Below are 26,395 nucleotides of genomic sequence, written 5' to 3' on the forward strand. Positions count from 1 at the left end.
TCGCGTAACATTTTCACAAACTTCGCATGTAATTTTACACTTTTCGTGAAGCATTTTAACAAAACATAAAATTTTACACATCTTGTTAGACTTTAACAGAGTTCCAATATAATTTTACACTTTTAGTGTAGTATTTTTACTAAGATTAGCTACTATATCTAAACACGTATATATTTTAAGTACACAAAAACTTAAAATTAACAGGGCTCTCTCCGTCACTTACTCCATACATTCGTAGTCCCAATTTCATTTGAATATTAAGCAACCAAAGTCCATGAAATTTTGCGACATATTCTAGAAACTAATATCTGTGCCTGTGGTGTTTTACATTTTTCTAAAAATATGTAGTAAGTATTAAAATTACAGGGGCTCAAAGATTTGTATGCGAATTTTTAGGACCGCGTAACTTTGAAACCGAATATTTTAACGGAAATCTGGAAAACCACAGGCATAGATATTAGTTCCCGGAAAGTTTCTACAAAATTCTATTGAGTATGATTGGTTATTATTCAAATGAGAGACGAACTACGTTTGTACGGAGCGAGTGACGGGGAGACCCCTTTTAAACTATTAAAACTAAGCTATTTTTCAGTCAGTTATAAATAATAATAGTATGTTGCTATAATTTTCATTCAAATTCAACCTATTTGTGGAGTTAAAGATTATGGAAATAAACCCAACTGACCAGTCCACGTGCAGTCAATATTACAACTGCACATTGTCAATATGTGGACTGCTCAGTCGTCAGCAGTGGCGATGCAGTTAAGTTACAGTGTTACCAAAGTGGTATAAGTCGCATTCGCATGCGCAGAAAGCGCAACCTAACGCAGACTTAAAAGCTAGTTCACACAGACTCGTTTAAAAAAGTCGGTCAAGCGCGAGTCGGTCTCGCACGCCAAAGGTTCAGTACAACAAATCACTTTTTAACCCCCGACCCAAAAAGAGGGGTGTTATAAGTTTGACGTGTGTATCTGTGTATCTGTCTGTGGCCTCGTAGCGCCTAAACGAATGAACCGATTTTAATTTAGTTTTCATAGTGGTTATTTTGAAATTTTTATTAATATAATTATTTTTGTGATCTAACCGCAAATTTAAAGTTTCCGGATTTTTCACTTTACTTGTGCTATAAGACAATGACTACCTGACAAACATGATTCTAGGTCTACGGGAAGGACCCTATAGGATTTTATTCCTTTGACGGGTCTTGATGGATAACGAAGTGATACTATAAGGGTTCCTTTTTTTCTCTGAAGATACGGAACCCTACAAAATAAAATTTTGGAAAATTGGTAGGTTCAGCTCGATGTCCTCGATATATAGATAACCTCCATTTTAGTATTAAAAAGGCTATTTGTCGGTCGTTTTGTTGAAATCTCGACTCGCATTATACCGCATGTTGCAAGGTGACCTTGTATCATGAGTGTTGGGCAAAGATTAGTATACCTGCACATTACCTCACGTATTTAATATCTTTTTATGTACAAATAATATGCATATTTTTTTCTTCTCTGTCTCTGGCTTTACAAAGATTAGCCAGTGTCAAGTTTGTAGTTATTTGTAACAAGTTAGGGAAACTATACAAGTATGGACCCCGTCTGTGCCGGCGCTCGGCGACACACGCGCGGCACCCCCTTAGAGCGCTTTCCAGTCAGTTTTAACAAAAAAAAAAAAACACTCCAAAAAGGCTGAGCACGCCCGCCAGCTAACACCAACACAGACGAAGTCCAATATGCATACTATACAGGATGGTCATTTGAGATGCACCAATTACAGATAATAAATTAAATTAAAAAAAAATGTATTTTTGAGTACCGCACTAAAGACGACATTTACAAAACCTAGGTCTCTTTTGGAACTTGGAATAAAATAAGTTGTAATTTGTTTTTTAACCCCCGACCCAAAAAGAGGGGTGTTATAAGTTTGACGTGTGTATCTGTCTGTGGCATCGTAGCTCCTAAACTAATGAACCGATTTTAATTTAGTTTTTTTTGTTTGAAAGTGGCTTGATCGAGAGTGTGAGAGAGCTATAGGTAATCCAAAAAAATCGGTTCAGCCGTTTAAAAGTTATCAGCTCTTTTCTAGTTCATATTGACAAATGTCAAGCTGTCAACATGGACGTTACCTAGATACATAGTTATTTATTTGAAAATGATGTTTCGGAAAACTCAGATATTTTGGATCGTAGGCGCGGAATAGCTATAATCCAAGAAAATCGGTTCAGCCGTTTGAAAGTTATCAGCTCTTTTTTAGTTACTGTAACCTTCACTTGTCGGGGGTGTTATAAATTTTCAATTTACACTTGTATTATTTGCGGATTAAATGAATAGTATGAAGCGAAATTTATATTACGAAATTAATTTCATGCACGAAACTAGACGTTTACACGCGCTGTTTACACGTGAAATTGCTTATGAAATTAATTTCATGCCATTAAATTCGTAATGTAAATACTGCTTTATGTAAATAATAGGTACATAGTACATACCACGATTGAAATTATGGTCTCGATAAGTCGAAATCATCATTTTAATCCTGGTATGTACCCATTGCAATGTCACTTAACCACGAAATAACCTTTTCATCTTGTGCCATGTGGGTGCAGGAAGTTTTTTGATTATTATTAAGTAATTATTAAAAACTACTAACCTACTAACAAGATGAATAAATGAATTTTCTTTCTTTCTTTCAAATTAAGCCTAAAGTCATGGATTCTGAATGTTAGAAGCGACTTAAAGACCATCCTGTATAATGTCAGCTAAAAGTTTTATCATAGGTATAGATAATAATTGCTTTTGTTCTTGTAGAACAATGTAAATAAATAAAAAGTAAAACTAAGTCTATGACAAAGCTCCAAACAGTCGAAATAAAAACAAAATCCAATATGGAAGTTAAATAAAGCCTAAGTTATTATAAATGTTAATATAATATCCCATAACATCCATTTATAAAAGTCGAAGCGAAGACACTATAAATACTTAAATACACTGGGAGTGAAACAAGGCTTGACTTTAGGCACAAAACTTTTCCTAATCTACATCGCTCATAGACTACTAGCTAGTTTAGTTTAACTTCGAGAAAAACATAGTTATATGCGAGCACTAAACGATTTTTTATTCATTACTAATACTAATACTATATTGGTGTTAATCTTAGAACAATAACCAAAGTATAGTCATAGACGTTGGGGTTCGTTGAATTTAAAGAGAATGTAAGGTTTGGTTTGGTATGTGTATGCAGTTGGATTTAAAAGATGGAAAGAGATTTAAAATTATAATATAAATGTGAGGATAAGAAGTGATGTGAGTTATCGGCCCATCTCTTGATCATGTTGTACGCTAGTTGGTCTGTGTGAAAGACTGGAGCAAAAGGTACAAAGTAATGAAAATAATATTTAAATGAATGAAGTTTTTTTTTTTAATTCTCTACAGGTAAGCGCTTGACCACAATCACACCTGATGGAAAGTGATGATGTGGTCTAAGATGGGACGCGAATAAGTAGAAGTAGTAAGAAGAAGTAATGGCATTTTGGGAATGGTATTATGGAAATGGGAATGATTTGGAATAAAATATTTGTGAAAGGATATGGTATGAAAATATTGAAGATAGGTAGTGTTATTAGATAACACATGGAAAGAATTTTTATTGTAATGGAATGGGAGAGTGTCAATGAGTTTATCGATTTTAGCTTTACTATTGTGGACGGGTTGATCACCCGAACATCATGGTACAGTTAACAGGGCTCTCTCCGTCACTTACTCCATACAATCGTAGTCCCAATTTCATTTGAATATTAAGCAACCAAAATCCATGAAATTTTGCAGACATATTCTAAAAACTAAAATCTGTGCCTGTGGTGTTTTAGATTTTTCTAAAAATGTGTAGTTTTAAAATTACAGGGGCTGAAAGATTTGTTTGTGAATTTTTAAGACCGCGTAACTTTGAAACCGAATATTTTAACGTAAATCTGGAAAACCACAGGCATAGATATTAGTTCCCGTAACGTTTCTACGAAATTCCATTGAGTATGATTGGTTAGTATTCAAATGAGAGATGAACTACGTTTTTATGGAGCGAGTGACGGAGAGACCCTTCTTAACATCGTTACAACTAGATTTTTTAGTAAGTTATTGCGTTCGGAATGTCTACGCCTTTTATCGTGATCACGTTGTACAGTAGTTATCTGCGTGAGAGTAATTGTGCATAGGAGAGTAAATAAATAATATTAATATAAATAATAATATAAATTTATTGATATAAATGAAATAATATGATGAAAGGAGTTTATGCCATAATAATAGTTCTGATGAGAATATAATAAATAATATAACTTATGTAATAGAATAGCGAGCGCACACGGATAGACGCGGTTGGTGGAGAAATAGAAATTGGAAAAGGATTTTGACTGATTGACTTATTAATTAATACCTGCCCAGCAGCATTTGACGACCAATTAAGAGGGGTCTTGGAATACTAACCAATCATACTCAATACTCAATAGAATTTTGTAGAAACGTTCCGGGAACTAATATCTATGCCTGTGGTTTTCCAGATTTCCGTTAAAATATTCGGTTTCAAAGTTACGCGGTCTTAAAAATTCACACACAAATCTTTGAGCCCCTGTAATTTTAATATTACATATTTTAACAGAAATCTGGAAAACCACCGGCATACATATTAGTTTCTAGAATATGTCTGCAAAATTTCATGGACTTTGGTTGCTTAATATTCAAATGAAATTGGAACTACGTTTGTATGGAGCGAGTGAGGGAGAGACCCCTCGTAATTAAATCGATATATATGTAGAATATTAAACCGAGTACAATTTTTGAAACTTAGTAATAATTCTTTATTAAGAAAAGCTTAGATATACGTTGGTTATTGTTCAGAGATCTTATTACTGTAAAGATGACTTGAAATTCAAGTAATACAAGCATACGTTGTACATTCAAGCATCGGCAGTGAGTTGCAGATTCCAGTGCACTTCAAATGAAGCGGAGCGGAGTGGAGCGCTTCGATCAATCATATTAAGATAATTTTGTCACGTCATCTATCAATAAGTCGATTGGTCTGCTGAAAATTTCGTTCCCAACGATGATCGTATTCGAGAGTCGAAACACTTCAGCGTTAATATAAAATCGACGTTAATAGCCTTGATTTTAAACATTTCTTCCATAAACAGGAAACCTTGCGAAATTAACTTTAATTCACTCACTTTAAGGTCCATTTTACTCTGACGTCATTGTACTGTGACCGTTTCGCTCCACTAGAAACGCACGCTTACGGTTGTTCAGGATGTTATATTTTTTTGGAACACAATATCAAAACCAAATTCTTTTTATGAGAACAAATTCTGGTCAAGCGTTTTTTCTTCTCTTCTTCTCAAACTTCTTCTGGTCAAACTTATTTTAATTAAGACTCAGTTTCATGCAAGGATCAAATTTTAGCGAGATAAAAAATCTGAGCACAGTAAATAAATCAATTTCAATAAAATACTTAAAATGTGCATAATGACAGACTGAACAGTATTGATCTCAATAAAAAAAAAACAGTTTTCTTGTATCTATTTTCAGTTTAAAATGTTAATGTCCCAAACGAATATAACACCGCCTACATCGACATTTCAACAGTCGAATTTAAGTCATTAACTTCCTTAAGCTCATTTCATTTCAGCTATTTGGTGTAACAACTGTTATAAAGTGGGTACTTTTAGAGTCATATCATTTGCTGATGCTGGAACGTTGATTGCCGATCTATTATGACGCATATGAGATTTCACCAAGTCAGAATTAACCAGTGCGGCCATAAGACTAAGTTCCCCAGCTAACACCGTAGCACATACAAGAGATGCCAATCTTGCCGAATTTTCACCAGGCCTTTCCCCAGCGCCTTTGACTCCAAGGATTTCCAAACACGCACCTTGTCCTGTCAAAACGGTCCCACCGCCAACCGTACCAACTTCCAAACAAGGCATAGTACAAGTTACGTACAAATCATCTCTATTATCACCAGAAATTTCCATACTTGTTGAGCAACTGCTGCTCGTTACATTCTGAGCTGGATCTTGGCCTGTTGCGATAAATATTGCTGTGACCATATTAGCTGCATGCGCGTTGTTACCACCGATAGACCCGGCTAAAGCGGATCCAGACAGATTTTTGATTTTATTACATCTTGTCATAGTTTTAGCGTCAGTTTTAAATATCTTCTTCAAATTCTCAGCCGAAATTGTCGTTTCGCAGACAACTCTTTTACCTCTTCCTTTGACCCAGTTAATGGAAGCTGCTTTCTTATCAGAGCAGTAGTTTCCGGATAGACTGATTACTTCCATGTCAGGGAAATAGTTTTTGAGTAGTTTTAGAGCATTTTCAGCGCCTTTGGATACCATGTTCATTCCCATTGCGTCTCCAGTGGTTGCTCTGAATCTTAAATACAATGTTGCTCCGTCAACACCTATATGGACTTCTTGGAGTTTTGCAAATCTCGATGTGGAATCGAACGCTTCTTTAATCAATGCATAGGTATCCTTATTGTCTAGCCACTGGCGACATTCATGCGCTCTGACTACGTTAGGTAATTTCACTGCTGGCGCTCTAGTCATACCTATATCTTCAACAACACTAGTTACGCCTCTAGTTCCGATCGCTTTTGCTCCCCTATTCGTCGATGCTACTAAAGCACCTTCCGTTGTGGCCATAGGAATCATGTACGCTTTACCATCGACCACCAAAGGCCCAGCATAACCAACTGGAATACCCACATACCCTATAACATTTTCACAGCAAGCATTCAAAACTTTACTGTAATCGTAATTTAAATATGGTAGTTTTTTAACCGCAGAATCCGTTTCAAATCTCGAGGCTATGATTTTTCTGCGCAGTCGTACACCTCTCAAGGGATCGTTTAACACATTTTCGAGAGTATGCATTGGTATATGAGATTGTTCAACAAGCATGACAACTTCTTCGTCACTCAGCGAAGTACAGATTCCTTCTGAACGATATATTTCCAAACATTCTGCCATTGGACGTTTCTTAGCATTCAATCTAGCAAACGAAGAGCTTGGTGAAAGAGATGGCCAATCATTTTCATCAAAATTAAGTGATGGATCCGTTTGCGTGGACGTTTCAGCTTTCAAATCTTCTTCTCCAACTGTAAACAACTTTTTACTGTTACCGCTATGTTTGACAACCTCTTTGACAGTCAAATCGTTCATATCTATAACCCAATTCCTTTGCTCTTCGAAGAAGATGAATTTGATGATCAACGCGCATAGAAGCGTTGCTATGACGATATAATCAGCGCTCACTGAAAACCACTTTACGTAGGAGTGGAACAAAACATTTTCATGATTCCCAGATTTAAAATCATCGGTTAGAGATCCTTCAATCATGCCATTTTCTCTCGTCCAAGGCCACCTACTTGTTAAATGGACGCATAGTAATCCAGCAGCCATAATCATCTTAACTCTTTGAACCACTGGGTTCGGTTTTAGGTCTTCTTCGGAAAACGGGCTGTCTGGAGCCATTTCTTTTCTCCCAGATGCAAAATCTGCTACTAATGATAGGCAAGCCGGGTAAAACGTGACGAAGACTAGGTAATCCACTAATAATGCTAAGCAAGCGAATGTGCACATATGTTCCAACCTTGGAACACCGGATAAACCTCCAACACCGACTAGCAAAACCGCTAGAAGTGTATCTAACGTTGCTGTCGGTCCCAATAACGACAGAGCCTTCCCAACTCTTTTCTCTTGATCCTCCCCAGCACTCCAACCAGCTTTAGCCATTCTAGCACCTCTAGCTACATCGGCTACTAGTAAGAACAAAAACGGAGCATCCTTGATACTCGCTAATTCATTCCAGAACAAACTAGCAAGCGCTGAAGTGAAGATGAAACTTGCGAATGTGGAGAATACACCGGCTAGGATAAGCAAGTACTTTGAGGCGATTTTCTGCAGGTTTGAAACTTGGTAGTACGCGTACAGTAGTGCCGTACAACGGACGAAGGTCATGACCACCGCGTCGGCGGCCTGGTACTCCGCTTCCAACCCTGGGCAAGCCCTGGCCCATCCTGCGCATCTCTCTGAGCGGGACCCCGTGCCATGCCTTTCCACGCTGGCTGCACAGGCCAACAAAGCCAGGGTAGCCACTATGACCTCCCATTGGTGTCTGGCACAGAATTCTCCGTGCGCCCCCCACACTTTCATGGTGTCTGCGGTGTATTACCTGTGGACAATTAAGATGGAATTAAATATTTTTTTAAATAAACAAGTGTAAAAATATAATAAATAAATGTAAATATAATATGTATCTTTCATACTGCATTGAACTAGAAAAATCGTTAGTTAGCATAATATCCTCTTTGTAACTCTTTGTGGTATTTGTACGGAATTTGCATGCAGTGTTTACTTTTAACATAGTTGAGCATGATAGAAAAACCAATGTATTTATTATAGTTATTAAGTTTATGTTGATATGAGATTCTAGTAATCGTTAAAGATTTTATTAACAACTAAGTAACCAGCCACAGCGCAGCGGGCGAACAGCCGTCTGCTTGCCGCGTAGTAGATAGGATGTCGCAGGTTCGATTCCCACTCATGAAAAGTCACATTTTATATTTTGTAATTTATCCTTTTAATTTGGCATAGGTGTCGATTTAAAATAGGAAACGAGACATTCGCTAATTGACATCGTGTGTGAGCGGTTCAGTGTTAAAAAGATGCAGCAACTACCTGCATATGTGATGTTGGTCAATTTGTGATGTAGATATAAGTTCATTTTTGGTATCTTAATTCGGAAATCGTGTTGTGCACAAATGGAAGGGCCTAACGCCACGCCCTTCTACCGCGGGACCTTAAAATAAGGACAGACAACATTGTATGAACGAACCCTGAGATAGTCTGAGGCTAGCATCTTTGGTGTGGAAGGGAGCCTGATTTATCACCCTAATCGAAGTCCCTCCTGGCGCTCAACTGTATGAATAGCATAAATAAATTGAATTATTAAATTGGACTTTTATGTGCTTCACCTTAACTCCAGCATCTACCTGCACTCACGGACCTAAGGAACACATAACATATGGCGCCCACGTAAAATAATAACATTGTGATTGTGATAGATTTACAGTGAAATAAAGGTGAACAATAGTTATTCCATAAGTTCGTTAGTCAGTGTAAAGATTCAATAAGGCTATTATAGAATAATGTCATGCACCCGTCGGCCAATGGACACTTACCTACCTACACAATAAGTTTGTGTAACCCGCATGATACTTAGATAATAGCTATTGAAATACATACTTTGTCTACCTACAGTTTACTAGCTATTTATCCAAATGAAATGGTATTTTGCCTAGGCTCGTATATTTGTTAAAAGTTACCCACCTTGTCAACACAATAGAAGTAGGTAAACGTAACAAGAATTAATAGGTATTTAGGTTGATAATATAAGGCATGTTACACGCTAAGTCTTAGTAATTTTATTTTAGTAGATAAAATTATCTGACTTAGCTTATGTGATTTTTGTGTTAGTTAATGGTAAATTATGAATGTTTGTAGGTATTGCATGTAAATTATGAATGTCTGTATCGCGTATATGTTATTGCTTGTATTGTGTTAGTTTATTATAGATGATAAATAATTGTACTGTATATAATTGATTTGGTTTCATGAATTATCGATCGCTTAATGAAGTTTTAGAGAAATAAATACGCACCTAGTATTATAAGAAGAATAATTAAGTCTTAGGTGTGGTACTTCATAGGAAGTAATACTTAATGGATTTCTGAATTATTGGTAATACACTTGTGGAATGTTTTATATTAAGTAACTAGTATTGACATTTTTAATTGAAATAGGCTATAACAGATACTCATAAGTCATTTTATTTGTCATACGTGATCACCTTACTAACTTACTAAGATCTACTTACTAAGATACTATTAAAATGGATGTAAACTTTTTACTAAAAGATGAGCTGGAATTCGAACTTGCGACTCGAGGGGTTTATATTAAGAGCGTTGTCCCGATTTTGAAAAAGTTATTAAAGGAATTAATGTCCTCGGAAGAAAAAGGTGACTACTCATATCAGATTAAAGCCCCAAAACAAAGCTTTGAGAATCCTACGGGTGAGTTAGACGTCTGTAAGTCAAAGATCGAAACTTTGACAAGTTACATTTCAGAAATTACAGAAAAGCCGGATAGAAATTTATTTAGGCGCTTAGTTTCTAGATTATATCATGTTAAAAATAGAGTAGATTTTATAGTCCCGGATTCAGATAAAGCCACAGAACGGAGAGAAAGCTATAGAATTAAAATCGATAATCTATTAGCGCAGCTAGAAGAACAGGATGATAAAGTTGAAGAAGAAGGAAATCTTACCTCAGATGATAAGCGAATTTTACAGGAGACTTTAGGTACAGCTGGGGAGACAATTATAAGGAAATTAGAGAAAGAGTCACAAGCCGGTCAGCACTCAAGGGACACTAGTAGGCAGGATGATGAAGCTGATAGATCGGTAAACTTTGAAGATAAGCTGGAAACATCAAAACTACTTGCCACAACCATTAGGTCTAACAAACTTGTTCGCTCATCGACAGTTACTGAATATGAGGATCGTAAACGTAAACTAGTTCCTATTAATCAGTGGGGAGTAAAATTTTCAGGAAATAATAATAAAATCAGTGTGAATGCATTTATCGAAAGGGTAAATGAGCTTAAAGATGCTAGAAATGCTTCGGATAGGGACTTATGGCAGTACGCGATAGACTTCTTCGAAGGTGACGCATTGATTTGGTATAGAGCCAATAGGGAGAATATTCTGAGCTGGGAAGAACTGACGTTATTGCTAAAGAGAACGTTTGAGCCTCCATGTTACCAGGAAGAATTATTGGACGAAATTAAGGCTAGAACTCAAGGAAGAAATGAGTCTGCTATAATTTATATATCGATAATGCAAAATATGTTCAACAGGTTACCGGAAAGAATTTCAGAACAAAGGAAGATCACAATCATTTTAAAAAATCTACAGCCTTACTTTCAAAGGGCCATGTGCAGAGATCACTTCTCCTCAATGGGAGACTTAATAAATGTACTTAGAGTGCTGGAAAGAACAAAGATAAGCTGTGAAAAATTTGAAGAACCAAAATCACGAAAGAACACTTTAGAACCTGACCTCGCTTATAAAACGGAAGAAGTGAAGGAGGTAAAGATGGCGGACACCACTATTTTGGCAATTAAAAATAGCATGGTTGAGGGAAATAAGAAACGTTGCTGGAACTGTAGAGAAACAGGTCATCTATTTCGGTCATGCACAATTCCAAAACAACGTCTGTTTTGCTATAGATGTGGGCGGTTTGGAATAACCTCAAAAGACTGCTCTTGTAAGGAAAACGAGGTCGGGGAAAGCAAGAAACCTGCCAAGTGAACTTTCCCCTAAGTAGAAATAGTAAAGAATGGCAGGATTGGTTAGGCGTAGTTAGTAACATGTTCGGCTTTAAGGAATTAGGTCACCTCACGCTGTCTAAAGAAAATGACAACAGATCATATGTGTTGTTGAGCATCCTAGAATATAAATGTATGGGCCTCTTAGATTCTGGGGCCAATACAACAGTAATCAATCCGAAATTTGCAGAGACCTTAAGAATATTGGGATTAAAGTCATACCATAAAAACACTACCATAAACTATATCTCGACTGCGGATGGTACCAAACATACAATATTGGATTTCTTCGATGTTCCGGTCAATTTTGATGGTCAGTCTCATGTAATGTCAATGCTGGTTATGCCTGGGCTAGTGCAAAATATACTATTGGGAAAGGACTTCTTTGATTTATTTGGCATCACGTTTCAGTTCAAAAGTGACATTATGCTTAAAGAGGGCGAAATAAATGCCATCAATATGAATACGGGTAATACGCTAATATCACAAGATGACCTAGATGAGTTTCAGCACGATGAACTTCTAAAAGTGATTGATGAAATGAAGAACTCTATAGGTGAAGGACTAGGCAGAACACATATAATCAAACACAATATTGATACGGGTGAGAATAAAGCTATCTATCAAAAGCCATACAATTTCTCACCAGTCATAAGGCAACAAATTGAAAAAGAATTAGATGATATGCTTGAAAAAGATGTTGTAGAACCTTCGTTCAGCTCATGGTGTTCACCTGTCCTCATAGTAAAGAAAGCTAATGGTAGCAATAGGTTATGTTTGGACAGCAGACAACTCAACAAGGTCACCAAGAGAGATACATACCCTTTGCCTCGCGTGTCTTCCATCTTGGACAGTCTACGTAATGCTAGGTATTTGAGTACGATAGATTTAAAGGCTGCCTTTTGGCAGGTGCCATTAGATGATTCTAGCAAGCCGAAAACAGCGTTTGCAATACCAGGTAGGGGATTGTTCCAATTTAAGGTCATGCCATTTGGCTTGGTCAATGCCTCGCAGTCACAGCAAAGACTAATGGACATGTTGTTTCAATCTAAACATGAAAATGTGTGGGCATATCTAGATGATATAGTAGTATGTTCGTCATCCTTTGAAGAGCATTTAAATTTACTGCGTTGGGTTACGGGTGTCCTTAAAAAGGCCAACCTGACTGTAAATATGGAAAAATGTCAGTTTGCCAGATCTTCGTTGAAATATTTAGGATATATTATTGATAGGGAGGGGTTAAGGACGGACCCGGATAAAGTTTGCGCTATCCTAAACTTTGCCAAACCGAAAAACATTAGGGAACTTAAAAGGTTTATCGGATTGGCGAGTTGGTATCGCAGATTTGTAAAGGACTTCTCTGAAATAGCAGCGCCATTGCACCAGCTAACTAAAACAAAAGGGGTTTCAAAATTTAAGTGGACACAGGAAGCGGACAAGGCGTTTCTACAATTGAAAACACTTCTGACCACTACTCCAGTTATTGCATGTCCAGATTATTCTAAGCCATTTTTCATACATTGTGATGCATCCAAGAATGGAATTGGAGCGGTGCTATGTCAAAAATCAGATGACGGGGACCAAGCAGTTGCATATCTGAGTCGTAAACTGAATAAGCATGAAGTTAAGTACTCTACATCTGAAAGAGAACTATTGAGCGTGGTCTTCGCGATAGAGAAGTTTCGGCCATACATTGACGGAGTTCACTTTACGATAGTAACAGACCACAGTGCGTTACAATGGTTGCACAAAATGAAGGACCCTCATGGGCGTTTAGCTCGGTGGGCAATGAAGCTCCAACAATTTGATTTTGATGTGGTGCATAGGCCAGGCTCTTGTAATGTAGTCCCCGATGCTTTGTCCCGGTCGTTAGAGGTTGACGCTATCAAGATTTTGGAGAAACATAAAGATATATGGTACAAAAACAAGGTTAAAGACATAGAATCTGGGCGTGATCAAGATCGAAGCTGGATGGTAGAAAACGGCCTACTCTTCAAGTCGGTGCCATTGAAGCAATTCCCGACTTCCGATCGTTGGAAAATATTTGTACCTGAAAGTTTAAGAACAGACATTTTAAGGGAATCCCACGACTCAACCACTTCAGGGCATTTTGGTGTTCGGAAAACGCTTTTTAAAATCAAACAAAATTATCACTGGCCTAACTTGCTGCGAGATGTTAAAGATTACGTGAATAAGTGTGAAACTTGTGCCAAAGTAAAGGTATGTCAGCAACCATCTTTTGGGAAAATGGGACGGTACAGGGAAGTTTCCGGGCCATGGCAGATCATCTCCGTAGATTTGATGGGACCGTTTCCTAAGAGTAGAAAATGTAACACGATGTTACTAGTTTTGACATGCTGGTTTAGTAAATTCACTCTATTATTTCCCTTACGCACTGGAAAGGCAGACAAAATTTGTGAGATACTAGAAAGTCAATTCTTGCTCTTCGGGGCGCCGGCAGCTATTATTTGTGACAATGGCAAGCAGTTCACATCGGAAGCCTTCAAAGAGGTGGCAGACAAGTTTAATGTAAAATTATGGTTCACACCAAATTATCACCCACAAAGCAACCCTACGGAACGGGTCAATAGAGTAATAGGCACAATGATAAGCTCATATGTAAAATCAGGGAAACATTTCGACTGGGATGTACATCTCAGACATTTAGGTCACGCCATTCGAACGGCGGTTCATGAAGTTACGGGATATACGCCGTCTTACTTGTTTTTTGGTAGGGAGACGAGTGTTGCACCTGTAAACCAGTTAGAGAATATAAAGGACATTAGGGACATACTACCGATCAGAGATCAGCAACTATTTTTAAATCAGATGGAAACGAGAAATAAAACTTATAAAGAAGTTGAGAAAAGGTTGAAGATGTCGCATGATCGTAGTAGGGAATTTTATAATGTAAAACATAGATCAGCCGATTTTAAAGACGGTGATATTGTTTGGAAACGGACCAAATACTTATCTAAGGCCACACAAAAGTTCATGTCGAAATTGGCTCCCAAGTTTGAAAAGGCGGTAATCACAAAGAAAATATCAGAGAACGTTTACCGCTTGAACAATGCCTTCGGTAAGGACATTGGTACTTGGCACGCTAAGGACTTGAAGCGGTATTAAGATTTTAAAAAAAAAAAAAAAAAAAAAGTGCTCATATTTTTTTTTTTTGTGAGGATGGGGATATTTGATATGAGATTCTAGTAATCGTTAAAGATTTTATTAACAACTAAGTAACCAGCCACAGCGCAGCGGGCGAACAGCCGTCTGCTTGCCGCGTAGTAGATAGGATGTCGCAGGTTCGATTCCCACTCATGAAAAGTCACATTTTATATTTTGTAATTTATCCTTTTAATTTGGCATAGGTGTCGATTTAAAATAGGAAACGAGACATTCGCTAATTGACATCGTGTGTGAGCGGTTCAGTGTTAAAAAGATGCAGCAACTACCTGCATATGTGATGTTGGTCAATTTGTGATGTAGATATAAGTTCATTTTTGGTATCTTAATTCGGAAATCGTGTTGTGCACAAATGGAAGGGCCTAACGCCACGCCCTTCTACCGCGGGACCTTAAAATAAGGACAGACAACATTGTATGAACGAACCCTGAGATAGTCTGAGGCTAGCATCTTTGGTGTGGAAGGGAGCCTGATTTATCACCCTAATCGAAGTCCCTCCTGGCGCTCAACTGTATGAATAGCATAAATAAATTGAATTATTAAATTGGACTTTTATGTGCTTCACCTTAACTCCAGCATCTACCTGCACTCACGGACCTAAGGAACACATAACAATGTTAAATCGCTAGTAAACCTTTAAATAAAAATAAAATAAAAATAATTAAATTAAAAATGTATAACACCCCCGACGAGTGAAGGTTACAGTAACTAGAAAAAAGCTGATAACTTTCAAACGGCTGAACCGATTTTCTTGGATTATAGATAAGAACACTCTCGATCCAGCCACCTTTCAAATAAAAAAATTAATTAAAATCGGCTCATTAGTTTAGGAGCTACGATGCCACAGACAGATACACAGATACACACGTCAAACTTATAACACCCCTCATTTTGGGTCGGGGGTTAAAAATAGCGAGCTAACGAGCAGGCGGGTCTTCTTGTGTTAAGTGATTACCATCACCCATGAACATTTCGATGTCGATGGCAGACCTCCATTAGGTGGCTCCACCAGCCAGATGAAATTAAACAAGGCGCAGGCGTGTGGAAGTCCTTTCAAGAGATCATTGTCCAAAAATCGAAGTTTATCGGTAGACTATGATAATCAGTTCCGTGGATTTTCAAAAACGAAATTGGAATAGTTATTTTAAACGTCTAGATATAATTCGACTTCGTTCGAGTGGATATAGGTTTTTAAAAATCCCGTGGGAATTTTTTGCCTTTCCGGGATAAAAATTAGCCTATGTGTTAATCCATGGTATATCTACCTCCATTCTGAATTTCAGCCAAATCCGACCAGTAGTTTTTGCGTGAAAGAGTAACAAACATACACACAACCTTTCGCCTTTATAATATTAGTGTGATTAGGTTAACATCGAAAATCATAATATTACTAGCTGACGCCCGCGACTTCGTCCGCGTGGATTTAGGTTTTTCGAAATCCCGTGGGAACTCTTTGGTTTTCCGGGATAAAAAGTAGCCTATGTGCTAATCCAGGATATTATCTATCTCCATTCCGAATTTCAGCCAAATCCGTCCAGTGGTTTTTGCGTGAAGGAGTAACAAACATACACACACACACACACACACACACACACACACATACAAACTTTCGCCTTTATAATATTAGTGTGATTAAGTAGGTACTTTTACATCTAAGATTAGAAACCGTTTATTTCTATACTTTCCCCACTTTCACTTGGAAATCCATACTAACATTATAAATGCGAAAGTGTGTCTGTCTGTCTGTCTTCTACCTATTCACGGCCCAACAGTTTAACCGATTCTGACAAAATTTGGTACAGGGTCGGCTTATATCCCGGGGACGGACATAGGCTACTTTTTATCCCGGAAAATCAAAGAGTTCCCACGGGATTCCTAAAAACCCATCCGCTTAACCGATTTGTATGTTTGGTACTAAGGTAGTTTGCGTCCCTGTAATTGACATAGGCATTTTATCCCGGAAAATCAAATAGTTCCCACGGGATCTTTAAAAACCTAAATCCACGCGGACGAAGTCGCGGGCATCCTCTAGTTCCATATATTTATGTTAATTTTAACTAGTTCTGTTTTGAGATGAACTTGGTATCCTTCGCCTTGCCTTCACGGCTTATTTTTCAAAGGGTTCTATCGTAAATCAAAAACCCTTATAGAGAGTGCCAGCGCGTGCCAGAGCTTCGTTATTTTATAAACGCTGAAAGTTTCTCTGCGTATTATCCCCAACACAGGGAGGAACTGTTGGAAAAAATACCCGAGTACGGAACCCTCAGTGCGCGAGTCTGACTCGCACTTGGTCGGTTTTTCAATAAATCCAAGAAATATACATAAGTACTTGATATTGGTTTCGTTACGCAAATATTGTTAGAGACAAAGAATATACCTGCGTCATACTTTCAACGACCCATAAGCAAAATCCCATAAAAAGTCAACACATTTAGAACAATATTATCATACAATCTGTTTTAGCTTACATGACTCTTTTTCTTGGTAAAGATACTCATACCTACAGTTTACATGTACGTTGTTTAGAGCGGTTACACACTCATCCGATGCGAGTCCGTGGAAATCCATACTAATATTATAAATGCGAAAGTGTGTCTGTCTGTCTGTCTTCTACCTTTTCGCGGCCCAACATTTTAATTTTTAACCGATTCTGACGAAATTTGGTACAGGGTTAGCTTATATCCCACATCTAAGTATTACCACAGCTTATATCACATTTAAGTAATCGGTTTTATTTGTAAATTCGACACCCCAAAGGAATAAAGGCGTAGTTAATCGAAAAGAAAATTAATTTTACACATAAAATACCCGTAAAAATAATGTACCACCTTTGCACGTTTCACCTTGCTAAAGTTATATTTACAATATACTTAGGTATAAGTTATTATCACACATGCTAATTTTTTTTTCTCTTTAAATCTGGCTTTACTCTGATTAGCCAATGTCAAGTTTGTGATATTTTCAAGTTATTGAATTTATACAAGTATGGACTCCGTCTGCGCCGGCACCCGCCGACATACGCGCGGCGCCCCTTTAGAGCGCTTCCCAGTCAGTTCCACTACCAAAAAACACCAACTAACCAATTGCAACTAACACAAAAACCGGCCACTCTTAACAAAAAAAACACTCCAAACAAGCACAGCACGCGCGCCAGCAAACGCCATCACAGACGAAGTCATGCTAATTTGTTTATTACGGATTTATATTTAACAAATTGATTTTAAGACTACTTAAAATTATAAATATGTAATTAAGTAAACAAATTGGAATATACTTATTATATGTAACCTTTATTTTAGGCTAAAGTTATTTACATTGTAATACTTATTATACGTTTTTTTATCTGTAAAATTTACTTTTTCCGATCATGCCTTTATTCGCGGTTGGCGTGTCTAATTATTTATAATATATTATGTACTTAATATGAAAAATCGTGTATAATGTACCTATTTTTATACGTATAATACAGAAAGAGCCCGTGCGAGCCAGACCTTCGCTATTTTATAAAAGCTGGAAGTTTCTCTGCGCTTTGTCCCCAACACAGGGAGGAACGATCAGCGACTAAGTTTAAGTTAAGAAGTTAGACCAGGCACGGCAGGACAGACAGACAGACAACAAAGTGATCCTATTAGGGTTCCGTTTTTCCTTTTGAGGTACGGAACCCTAAAAATGTAAACACTGCATGTGTTTGCGTAATACAACGGTTCTGTGGTGGGTCTTCGTAATCGGTCAAGGGCGAGCCGCAATTAAAAAGGTCATAGCGATGCGAGTTGAACGTAGTTCATCAATAAATAATTACCATTTACCTACCTACTTTTATTAACTCCTGACCCAAAAAGAGGGGTGTTATAAGTTTGACGTGTCTATCTGTCTGTGGCATCGTAGCTCCTTAACTAATGAACCGAATTTAATTTAGTTTTTTTTTGTTTGAAAGGTGGCTTGATCGAGAGTGTTCTTAGCTATAATCCAAGAAAATCGGTTCAGCCGTTTGAAAGTTATCAGCTCTTTTCTAGTTACTGTAACCTTCACTTGTCGGGGGTGTTATTTAACTTACACTTGTTCACCGAAGGAAGCGAGGTCCCTAAGGTTGAAATCTATAGACCGCACTTTGACTTTGCTTAGACTTAAGTTTCAGTTAAAACGAGACAGATTTATGCCAGCGCTATAACCGGCGTTCCATATCCTAGCAGGAGACGGATTCAACCCTTAAGGGGGTAAAATAGGGGTTTGAAAATTGTGAAGTCCACGCGGACGAAGTCGCGGACACCATCTAGTCTAGTATACATTAAGAACTCTAAGAAATAGTCTAAATTGGTCGGACAAAACCACAAAGGACCAATATAAATAGACCGCAATCGCAATTCACGCGTGACCTTAGCCTTTAAGTTAGGTATTTTGACGTTTCAACACGCGAGTTATGATTTATGACTTGCATAGAGTCGTCTATCCATACTAATGTTATAAATGCGAAAGTGTGTCCGTCTGTCTACTAACTTTTCATGGCCCAACAGTTTAACCGATTTTGATGAAAAGTTAGCTTACATCCCGGGGAAGGACAAAGGCTACTTTTTATCCCGCAAAATCAGAAATTTCTCACGGGATTCTTAAAGGCCCATCCGTTTAACCGATTTATATGTTTGTTACAGAAGTAGCTAGCATCCCGGAAATTGACATATGTAACTTTTTATCCCGGAAAAGCAAAGAGTTTCCGCGGGATTTTAAAAAAATTCTATTATTAAAGCTATTATTATTATTTAAGCTAGTATTAAATATTTTTCGGTATATTTATTAAACATGTTAAGAGACCGCTTCATCGAAGCATAACTTGTTCCACGTTTCCACGGATGACGGAAACAACGTTTTTTGTGCGTGCTACCCTTTCCTTCTAACTGCACCTCATCCCGAAAGAGGTCGGGTGAACGAATTTTGCCTAAGATTCAAGATTTTTAGTAAACAAGTGTAAATTAAAAATTTATAACACCCCGGACAAGTGAAGGTTACAGTAACTAGAAAAGAGCTGATAACTTTCAAACGGCTGAACCGATTTTCTTGAATTATAGCTAAGAACACTCTCGATCAAGCCACCTTTCAAACAAAAAAAAAACTAAATTAAAATCGGTTCATTAGTTTAGGAGCTACGATGCCACAGACAGATACACAGATACACACGTCAAACTTATAACACCCCCCGTTTTGGGTCGGGGGTTAAAAACGGCAAAGTGAAAATTGCAAAGCTGGATCTCTCCTAATCTGTCTCCGATCGTATCGGATTTCCGTCCCATCGGGCTATGAGAGTGAAGGAACGGTTTTGCACTATAATAACTCCCGCGCGGATGGCTAAAATTGGCCGCCATGGCCGAAATTCGGTCAGAAGGATATTATGTATTAAGGGTAAACGGCAGCCACTTGTCTGTTAGGGGCTCCAAATATAATCTGTACAAGTACCTACGAGGTCACGCAGAAACGGGGTCACTGTACCGTCAAAAAATACCGGCCAAGTTCGAGTCAGATTCGCGCACTAAGGGTTCCGTACTCGGGTATTTCTTCCAACCTTTTGCACGATAAATCAAAAACTATTATGCATAAAAATAAATAAAAATCTGTTTTAGAATGTACAGGTAAAGCCCTTTCATATGATATGAAGTGGGGTATATTATAAAGGCGAAAGTGTGTGTGTGTGTGTGTGTGTATGTGTGTGTGCGTGTGTGTGTGTATGTTTGTTACTCCTTCACGCAAAAACCACTGGACGGATTTGGCTGAAAGGAATGGAGATAGATAATATCCTGGATTAGCACATAGGCTACTTTTTATCCCGGAAAATCAAAGAGTTCCCACGGGATTTCGAAAAACCTAAATCCACGCGGGCGAAGTCGCGGGCATCGGCTAGTCGCAAGATAAATTGAGGATGGAACCCGGACGAGTTTTAATGTATGGCATTCCTTAGTAAAGTTAATAAAATAGGGTTTTCCCTTCGTCCAAGGCTACTTTTACATACATTCTTTAAAGCTGGTATTTCGAGTTAAGAGACCTGTTCATGGAAGCTACACCTCGTTGGTAGGTAGAGCTTAAATTAGTGCTGTTTCCACAGATGAAGAAAATAACGTTATCTTGGCGTGTCACCCTTTATATGAATCAATAAATCTGGTTTAATTTTGGGTCTATTTTCAACAAATCACACTAATATTATAAAGGCGAAAGTTTGTACGTGTGTGTGTGTGTGTGTGTGTGTGTGTGTGCGTGTATGTTTGTTACTCCTTCACGCAAAAACTACTGGACGGATTTGACTGAAATTTGGAATGAAGATAGACAATATCCTGGATTAGCACATAGGCTACTTTTTATCCCGGAAAATCAAAGAGTTCCCACGGGATTTCGAAAAACCTTAATCCTCGCGGGCGAAGTCGCAGGCATCGGCTAGTCATAGAATAATAATAGACGTAATAAGTTTATGAATGACATGCACCCAAGAGCGGCAATTTAATAAATACGCCTTGTTCATATTTTATTTACTTTATGTTTTAAAAAATTGTGAATTATTATTCTGTAATTTAAGATTTCGGCAAAATAAAAAATAAAATCTTCTGCTAATCCTTAAGACCTAGGAAGACTTTTGCAAATACCTTATTATAATACTAAGTAGGTAATATCTTAAGGAATAAGGATACACTAAGCATATTTACTTGAGGATTTAAGTAAGTACTTAAGTCATTATTGCAAGTAGGTACTTAACAGGGCTCTCTCCGTCACTTACTCCATACAATCGTAGTTCCAATTTCATTTGAATATTAAGCAACCAAAGTCCATGAAATGCATACATATTCTAGAAACTATTATCTGTGTCTGTGGTGTTTTAGATTTTTCTAAAAATATGTAGTTTAAAAATTACAGGCTCTCAAAGATTTGTATGTGAATTTTTAAGACCGCGTAACTTTGAAACCGAATATTTTAACAGAAATCTGAAAAACCACAGGCATAGATATTAGTTTCTAGAATATGTCAGCAAAATTTCATGGACTTTGGTTGCTCAATATTCAAATGAAATTGGAACTACGATTGTATGGAGCAAGTGACGGAGAGACCCCCCTGGCGGTGGTCTTGAAAGTGGGACTTGGGAGGTCACAGGATCGATTCCCGGTAGGGGCAAATCGAGAAACTCCGAGGTCAGCATAGCTCTCAGCCAAGTGCGAGTCGGACTCGCACACGATGAGTTCCGTACCATCGCAAAAGAAATAAAACTTTTTTTTTTCTTTTTTTAATTCATGACGGCCATTTTGAAGTTTTGTATTACTTGTTGTTATAGCGGCAATGGAAATACACATCCTTTACAGATCCCTTTTTCCACGCGCATGCAAACTGTGGAATCAACCCCCATCAGCGGTGTTCCCACTAGATTACAACATGGGGTTATTCAAGGGGCGAACCAACAAATTCCTAAAAGCCCGGCAACACATCGGCGGTACCTCTGGTGCTGCAAATGTTCATGGGCGGCGGTAATCACTTAACATCAGGTGACCCACCTGCCCATTTTTTCGCTATTTTATTATAAAAGAAAACATTCTGTGAAAATATCAACTCTCTACATATTACGGTTCACGAGATACAGTCCACTGACAGACAGACGGACGGACAGACAGCGGAGGCTTAGTAATAGATAGGGTTCCGTTGGGATCCTTCGCGTACGGAACTTTAAAAAGGGATAAGAAGAAACGGCCATAGTTAATTTGGGACGACCATGAAATATCCCCATTGAGTCATGTTTTCACTCGAAACATTACTCGTCTATTTCAAAATGTGTTTCCTGTTGGCCTGTACATGTATGTATGTATGTATGTATGTATGTATGTATGTAAGTATAATATGTAGATCTTGCGATAGGTATCAGCATCTACATTCGGCGCTGCGTCTGCGCATGTCTCTGGAATAACAATTGGTTTGCTTTACGTCATCCTTTACCATGTATCGATTGAGTGCTCAGTGTTTTGTATTTTGAATTACGAGGAATAAAAATATTCTTTAGACCAAATTGTTCTTTATTTTTTTATTTTATTCAGATACAAGCTAGCCCTTGACTGCAATCTCACCTGGTGGTAAGTGATGTTGCAGTCTAAGATGGAAGCGGGCTAACCTGGAAGGGGTATGGCAGTTTTTATTAAACCCATACCCCTTTTGGTTTTTATACGGCATCGCACCAGAACACTAAATCGCTTAGCGGCATGGCTTTGCCGGTAGGGTGGTAACTAGCCACGGCCGAAGCCTCCCACCAGACCAGACCAGTGATTTGGAAATTATAAAATTGCAAACCCTGCCGGGAATCGAACCCGGGATCTCCCACTAATAAGACCACAGCACTTACTATACCCCTTATGATTTCTATATATGTACTATAAGGCATCACGCCGGAACACTACATCGCTTGGTGAAAATCCCGTCAAAATTGGTCCAGCCGTTCCAATGATTAGCCTGTTCAAACAGACAGACAGACCGACAGACAGACAGACAAAAATTTTTAAAACGTGTGATTCAGTTATGGTATCATTCAAATAACCATGAGCTTAATATGAGGTAGGTAGTTATTTCGAAATTACAGACAGACACTTTATTTTTATTAGTATAGATTTCCTTTCGGTCAGAGGAAATATTTAACATTTCCTTTGGATCCGAGGAAGTTTGGAATGTTGTGGTTCATTTAACACACTAAATCAGTGGTTTATAGTTCAGTTTATAGTTCCATTTTCCTCCTGTTAGTAAACAAATAATTATAAACTATGTTTAGGTTTATTATCTAATTCTAAACAGAGTATTTATACGTCCATGTAAGGTGAGAACTAGGGAACTACAACTAAACCACAGGCCTTTTGAATTTTGGTTAAAAAATAACTAAGCTAAAAAGTAGTTTTGTTCTTACAATAAATAAATGACCATACAAGGACCTATTTTCATATCTTAGTTGTTGTTTTACAACTTGATTTATTTCTTAGTATCATTTAAAGCTATTTTTCCCATTTACACAGCACCACAAATAATCATTTCTATTTTAATGAACATTTTTTAATTTTTTGAAACTTATTTTTACATTAATATTTTACACTTTTTTATTGCATTTTTGTATCCAATTTCATGTTATTCACACCATCATGATTCACATTAAATTTTTTCATGGTAATTGTAATAATTTATAATCTGTTATAGAACCAGTGTCAACATAAAAAAAAAAAAAAAAAACTAAAAAATTGTATGTCTATGATTTGAAGAGAGAAACTGCCAGCTTTTTTAAATAAAAAAATATAAAAATATAATAATATTTTTAAATAAAATATTTAATATTTTTATATAATATTTTTAAATAAAAAATTTTCCTTAGTTTGCTTAGAACAATCAATTCGCAGAAACTTTCTCCAAGAAACATGTAAAAGAAAACTAAATGTAAAAAAAACTGGTAGTGCTAGATTGAACCCTGGATCCCCTAAATAGGAGGGCAACATTGTTAACCACTAAATAATTTTTTCTCTTCGTTGCTGCTACTGCCTATATCATGAATTTGTTTCAATTGAAGTAAACTCAGGGTACCATACCACACTCAGTTTGTTTTTGAATCATTATTTTTTTATTTAAGAGGGGTCTCTCCATCACTCGCTCCATACAAACGTAGTTCCAATTTCATTTACATATTAAGCAACCAAAGTCCATGAAATTTTGCAGACATATTATAGAAACTAATATCTATGCCTGTGGTTTTCCAGATTTCTGTTAAAATATTCGGTTTCAAAGTTACGAGGTCTTAAAAATTCACATACAAATCTTTGAGCCCCTGTAATTTTAAAACTACATATTTTTAGAAAAATCTAAAACACCACAGGCACAGATATTAGTTTCTAGAACATGTCTGCAAAATTTCATGGACTTTGGTTGCTTAATATTCAAATGAAATTGGAACTACGATTGTATGGAGTAAGTGATGGAGAGAGCCCTGTTAAAAGCTATTTCTAGACCTTGAAATGCTTTGAAATTATTTGCATATCAACAAACTGGTGTTAGGCTGGCAACGGATTGGCAGTTTCTCTGGTAATGTGAATGATCATGGGCAGTGGTAATCACTTAACATCAGGTGACCCATCAGCTAGTTTTCTCGCTATTTTTATTAAAAAAAACTGCATAAGTAACTGAGGTCCAAATAAAGCAGTCTTCACTGTATTTGAATCAATATAAAATGTGTATCTTTACATGTAGCCAAGGTTAGGTATTATTTATGGTTGCACAATAAACGTGATTTTTAGCTATATACTCATTCCTACTCATTCGACGTAGGTACTTAGGTACCTCGAAGTATGCCAAAAAATCAAGGTCATCAGAGAGAGTGACATAGTTAAAACACGAGTTTTGTATTTATGTATTAAAATTTCACTTTTATTACTGAAACTGGTTTTCGAACCGCTAATAAATTATTTCTTCATAATTATATCATGCCTACATTTCAAGATAATTACGCCTAGGTACATTAGTACTTAAATAATCAAGTGAAAACATTATCAACACATAACAAGTAAACAATTCATGACTGAACTTTAAGTTTAAAATTGTTTTTTTTTTTAACTAAATCACAGCTTTTTGATTCTACATTCAAAAATTAAAAAGAAAGACTATCTATGGAAAAAATATTGGAAGTGTTACGTGAAAATTTCACTTTGGGGAAAAAGAAATTTCTACTTACAAATGGTTAGAAAATTATTCTTCCTCCTTCAAAATATGTTCTCTGTAAAAACGCACAGTTCACGAACGCGAGAAGATGGATTCGCGAGCGGACTAGCGCTTTAAAATTCGTAAATTGTGAAATAAAATTGCTTTGACACACTTTTCGACATTTTTGACGTGCTACTTGCGTCCACAGACTAACCAAGACTGATCACTCATCACTGATTAATTTTGATCACTTGTTAAGTTGATCCAATGGTCACTTCACTGCAGGCTGCACTAGCGCAACTATTTACAATAGGAAGGGCCACGGTTTAATTCTAAGAGCGTTTAGTTGAGCGTAGCGGATAGATAGTAATATGAAACTAATGTCAGAAAAGTAATGAAATAATAATAATTTAGCTTGCTCTAACAAGGTATTAAATATTATTTTGATGACAAGTCCACCTTGATTCTTTGTCTGAGCATCGAACTAACAATTGCCGCTTAAGGGGCATGAGACGGGCGTGCCCGCGAAATTCAAATTTAATTTGGTTTTTCCCATTTTTTAAACTGATATATAGACAACGTAGGCGTATGGCAAAGGTATGGCATTTTCAATTGCGACAGTGGCAGTATTATCCTCACAGGTTTATATAAAAATCTTTACTTGAAAGGGTCCAGGTTAAGAAATTAGCTGTAGTATCGACTTTATTCTGACACATTAGTTATTATTCAATAAGTCCGTGGCCCTAACATAGTCTCTACAGCAAAGATATTGCCATCTTTACAAACTTAATTTTGTCAGTTAGTGTGGCGTTGCTGTCAAGTGCATTATAACTTTTTCTGCCACTTTGAACTCTATTACAAAGCTATCAATGCAATTGTCACTTAGTTCTTCAGTTTGCCGGCGGCAATGTTAAGTATGTGGCGCCATCTTTGTTTTCGCTGGTGCCTCTACGTTGAAAGTATTCTGTGTTCGATAGTGTTGACAGCACAAAAATAACCTACAGCTATAAATAGGCGTATATTTCAGTGAAACCGGGTAACTTTAGAAAAACATACCCAATATGTTATTTGGAAGTTTGTATGTAAGTTCTGAGG

The 26,395-nt window shown here is 37.2% G+C and overlaps 1 protein-coding gene across 1 annotated transcript; it reads right to left on the reverse strand.

The window, feature by feature from the left end:
* Positions 1 to 4,643: 4,643 nt before the first annotated feature.
* LOC123879195 (3-hydroxy-3-methylglutaryl-coenzyme A reductase) lies at positions 4,644 to 25,578 on the reverse strand. The gene is made up of 2 exons (XM_045926800.1): positions 25,332 to 25,578; positions 4,644 to 8,225 (listed from the first exon to the last, which is right to left on the reverse strand). Exon 2 carries the CDS (start codon positions 8,204 to 8,206, stop codon positions 5,690 to 5,692), a length of 2,517 nt encoding a protein of 838 aa, XP_045782756.1. The 5' UTR covers positions 8,207 to 8,225; positions 25,332 to 25,578; the 3' UTR covers positions 4,644 to 5,689.
* Positions 25,579 to 26,395: the final 817 nt, after the last annotated feature.

This window comes from Maniola jurtina, chromosome 27 (genome assembly GCF_905333055.1).
Source record: "Maniola jurtina chromosome 27, ilManJurt1.1, whole genome shotgun sequence".
Classification (NCBI taxonomy): domain Eukaryota; kingdom Metazoa; phylum Arthropoda; class Insecta; order Lepidoptera; family Nymphalidae; genus Maniola; species Maniola jurtina.

What these genes read in the sequence shown, in the direction of transcription:
- LOC123879195 (XM_045926800.1), bottom strand. Translation starts at nt 8,206, where the DNA reads ATGAAAGTGTGGGGGGCGCACGGAGAATTCTGTGCCAGACACCAATGG.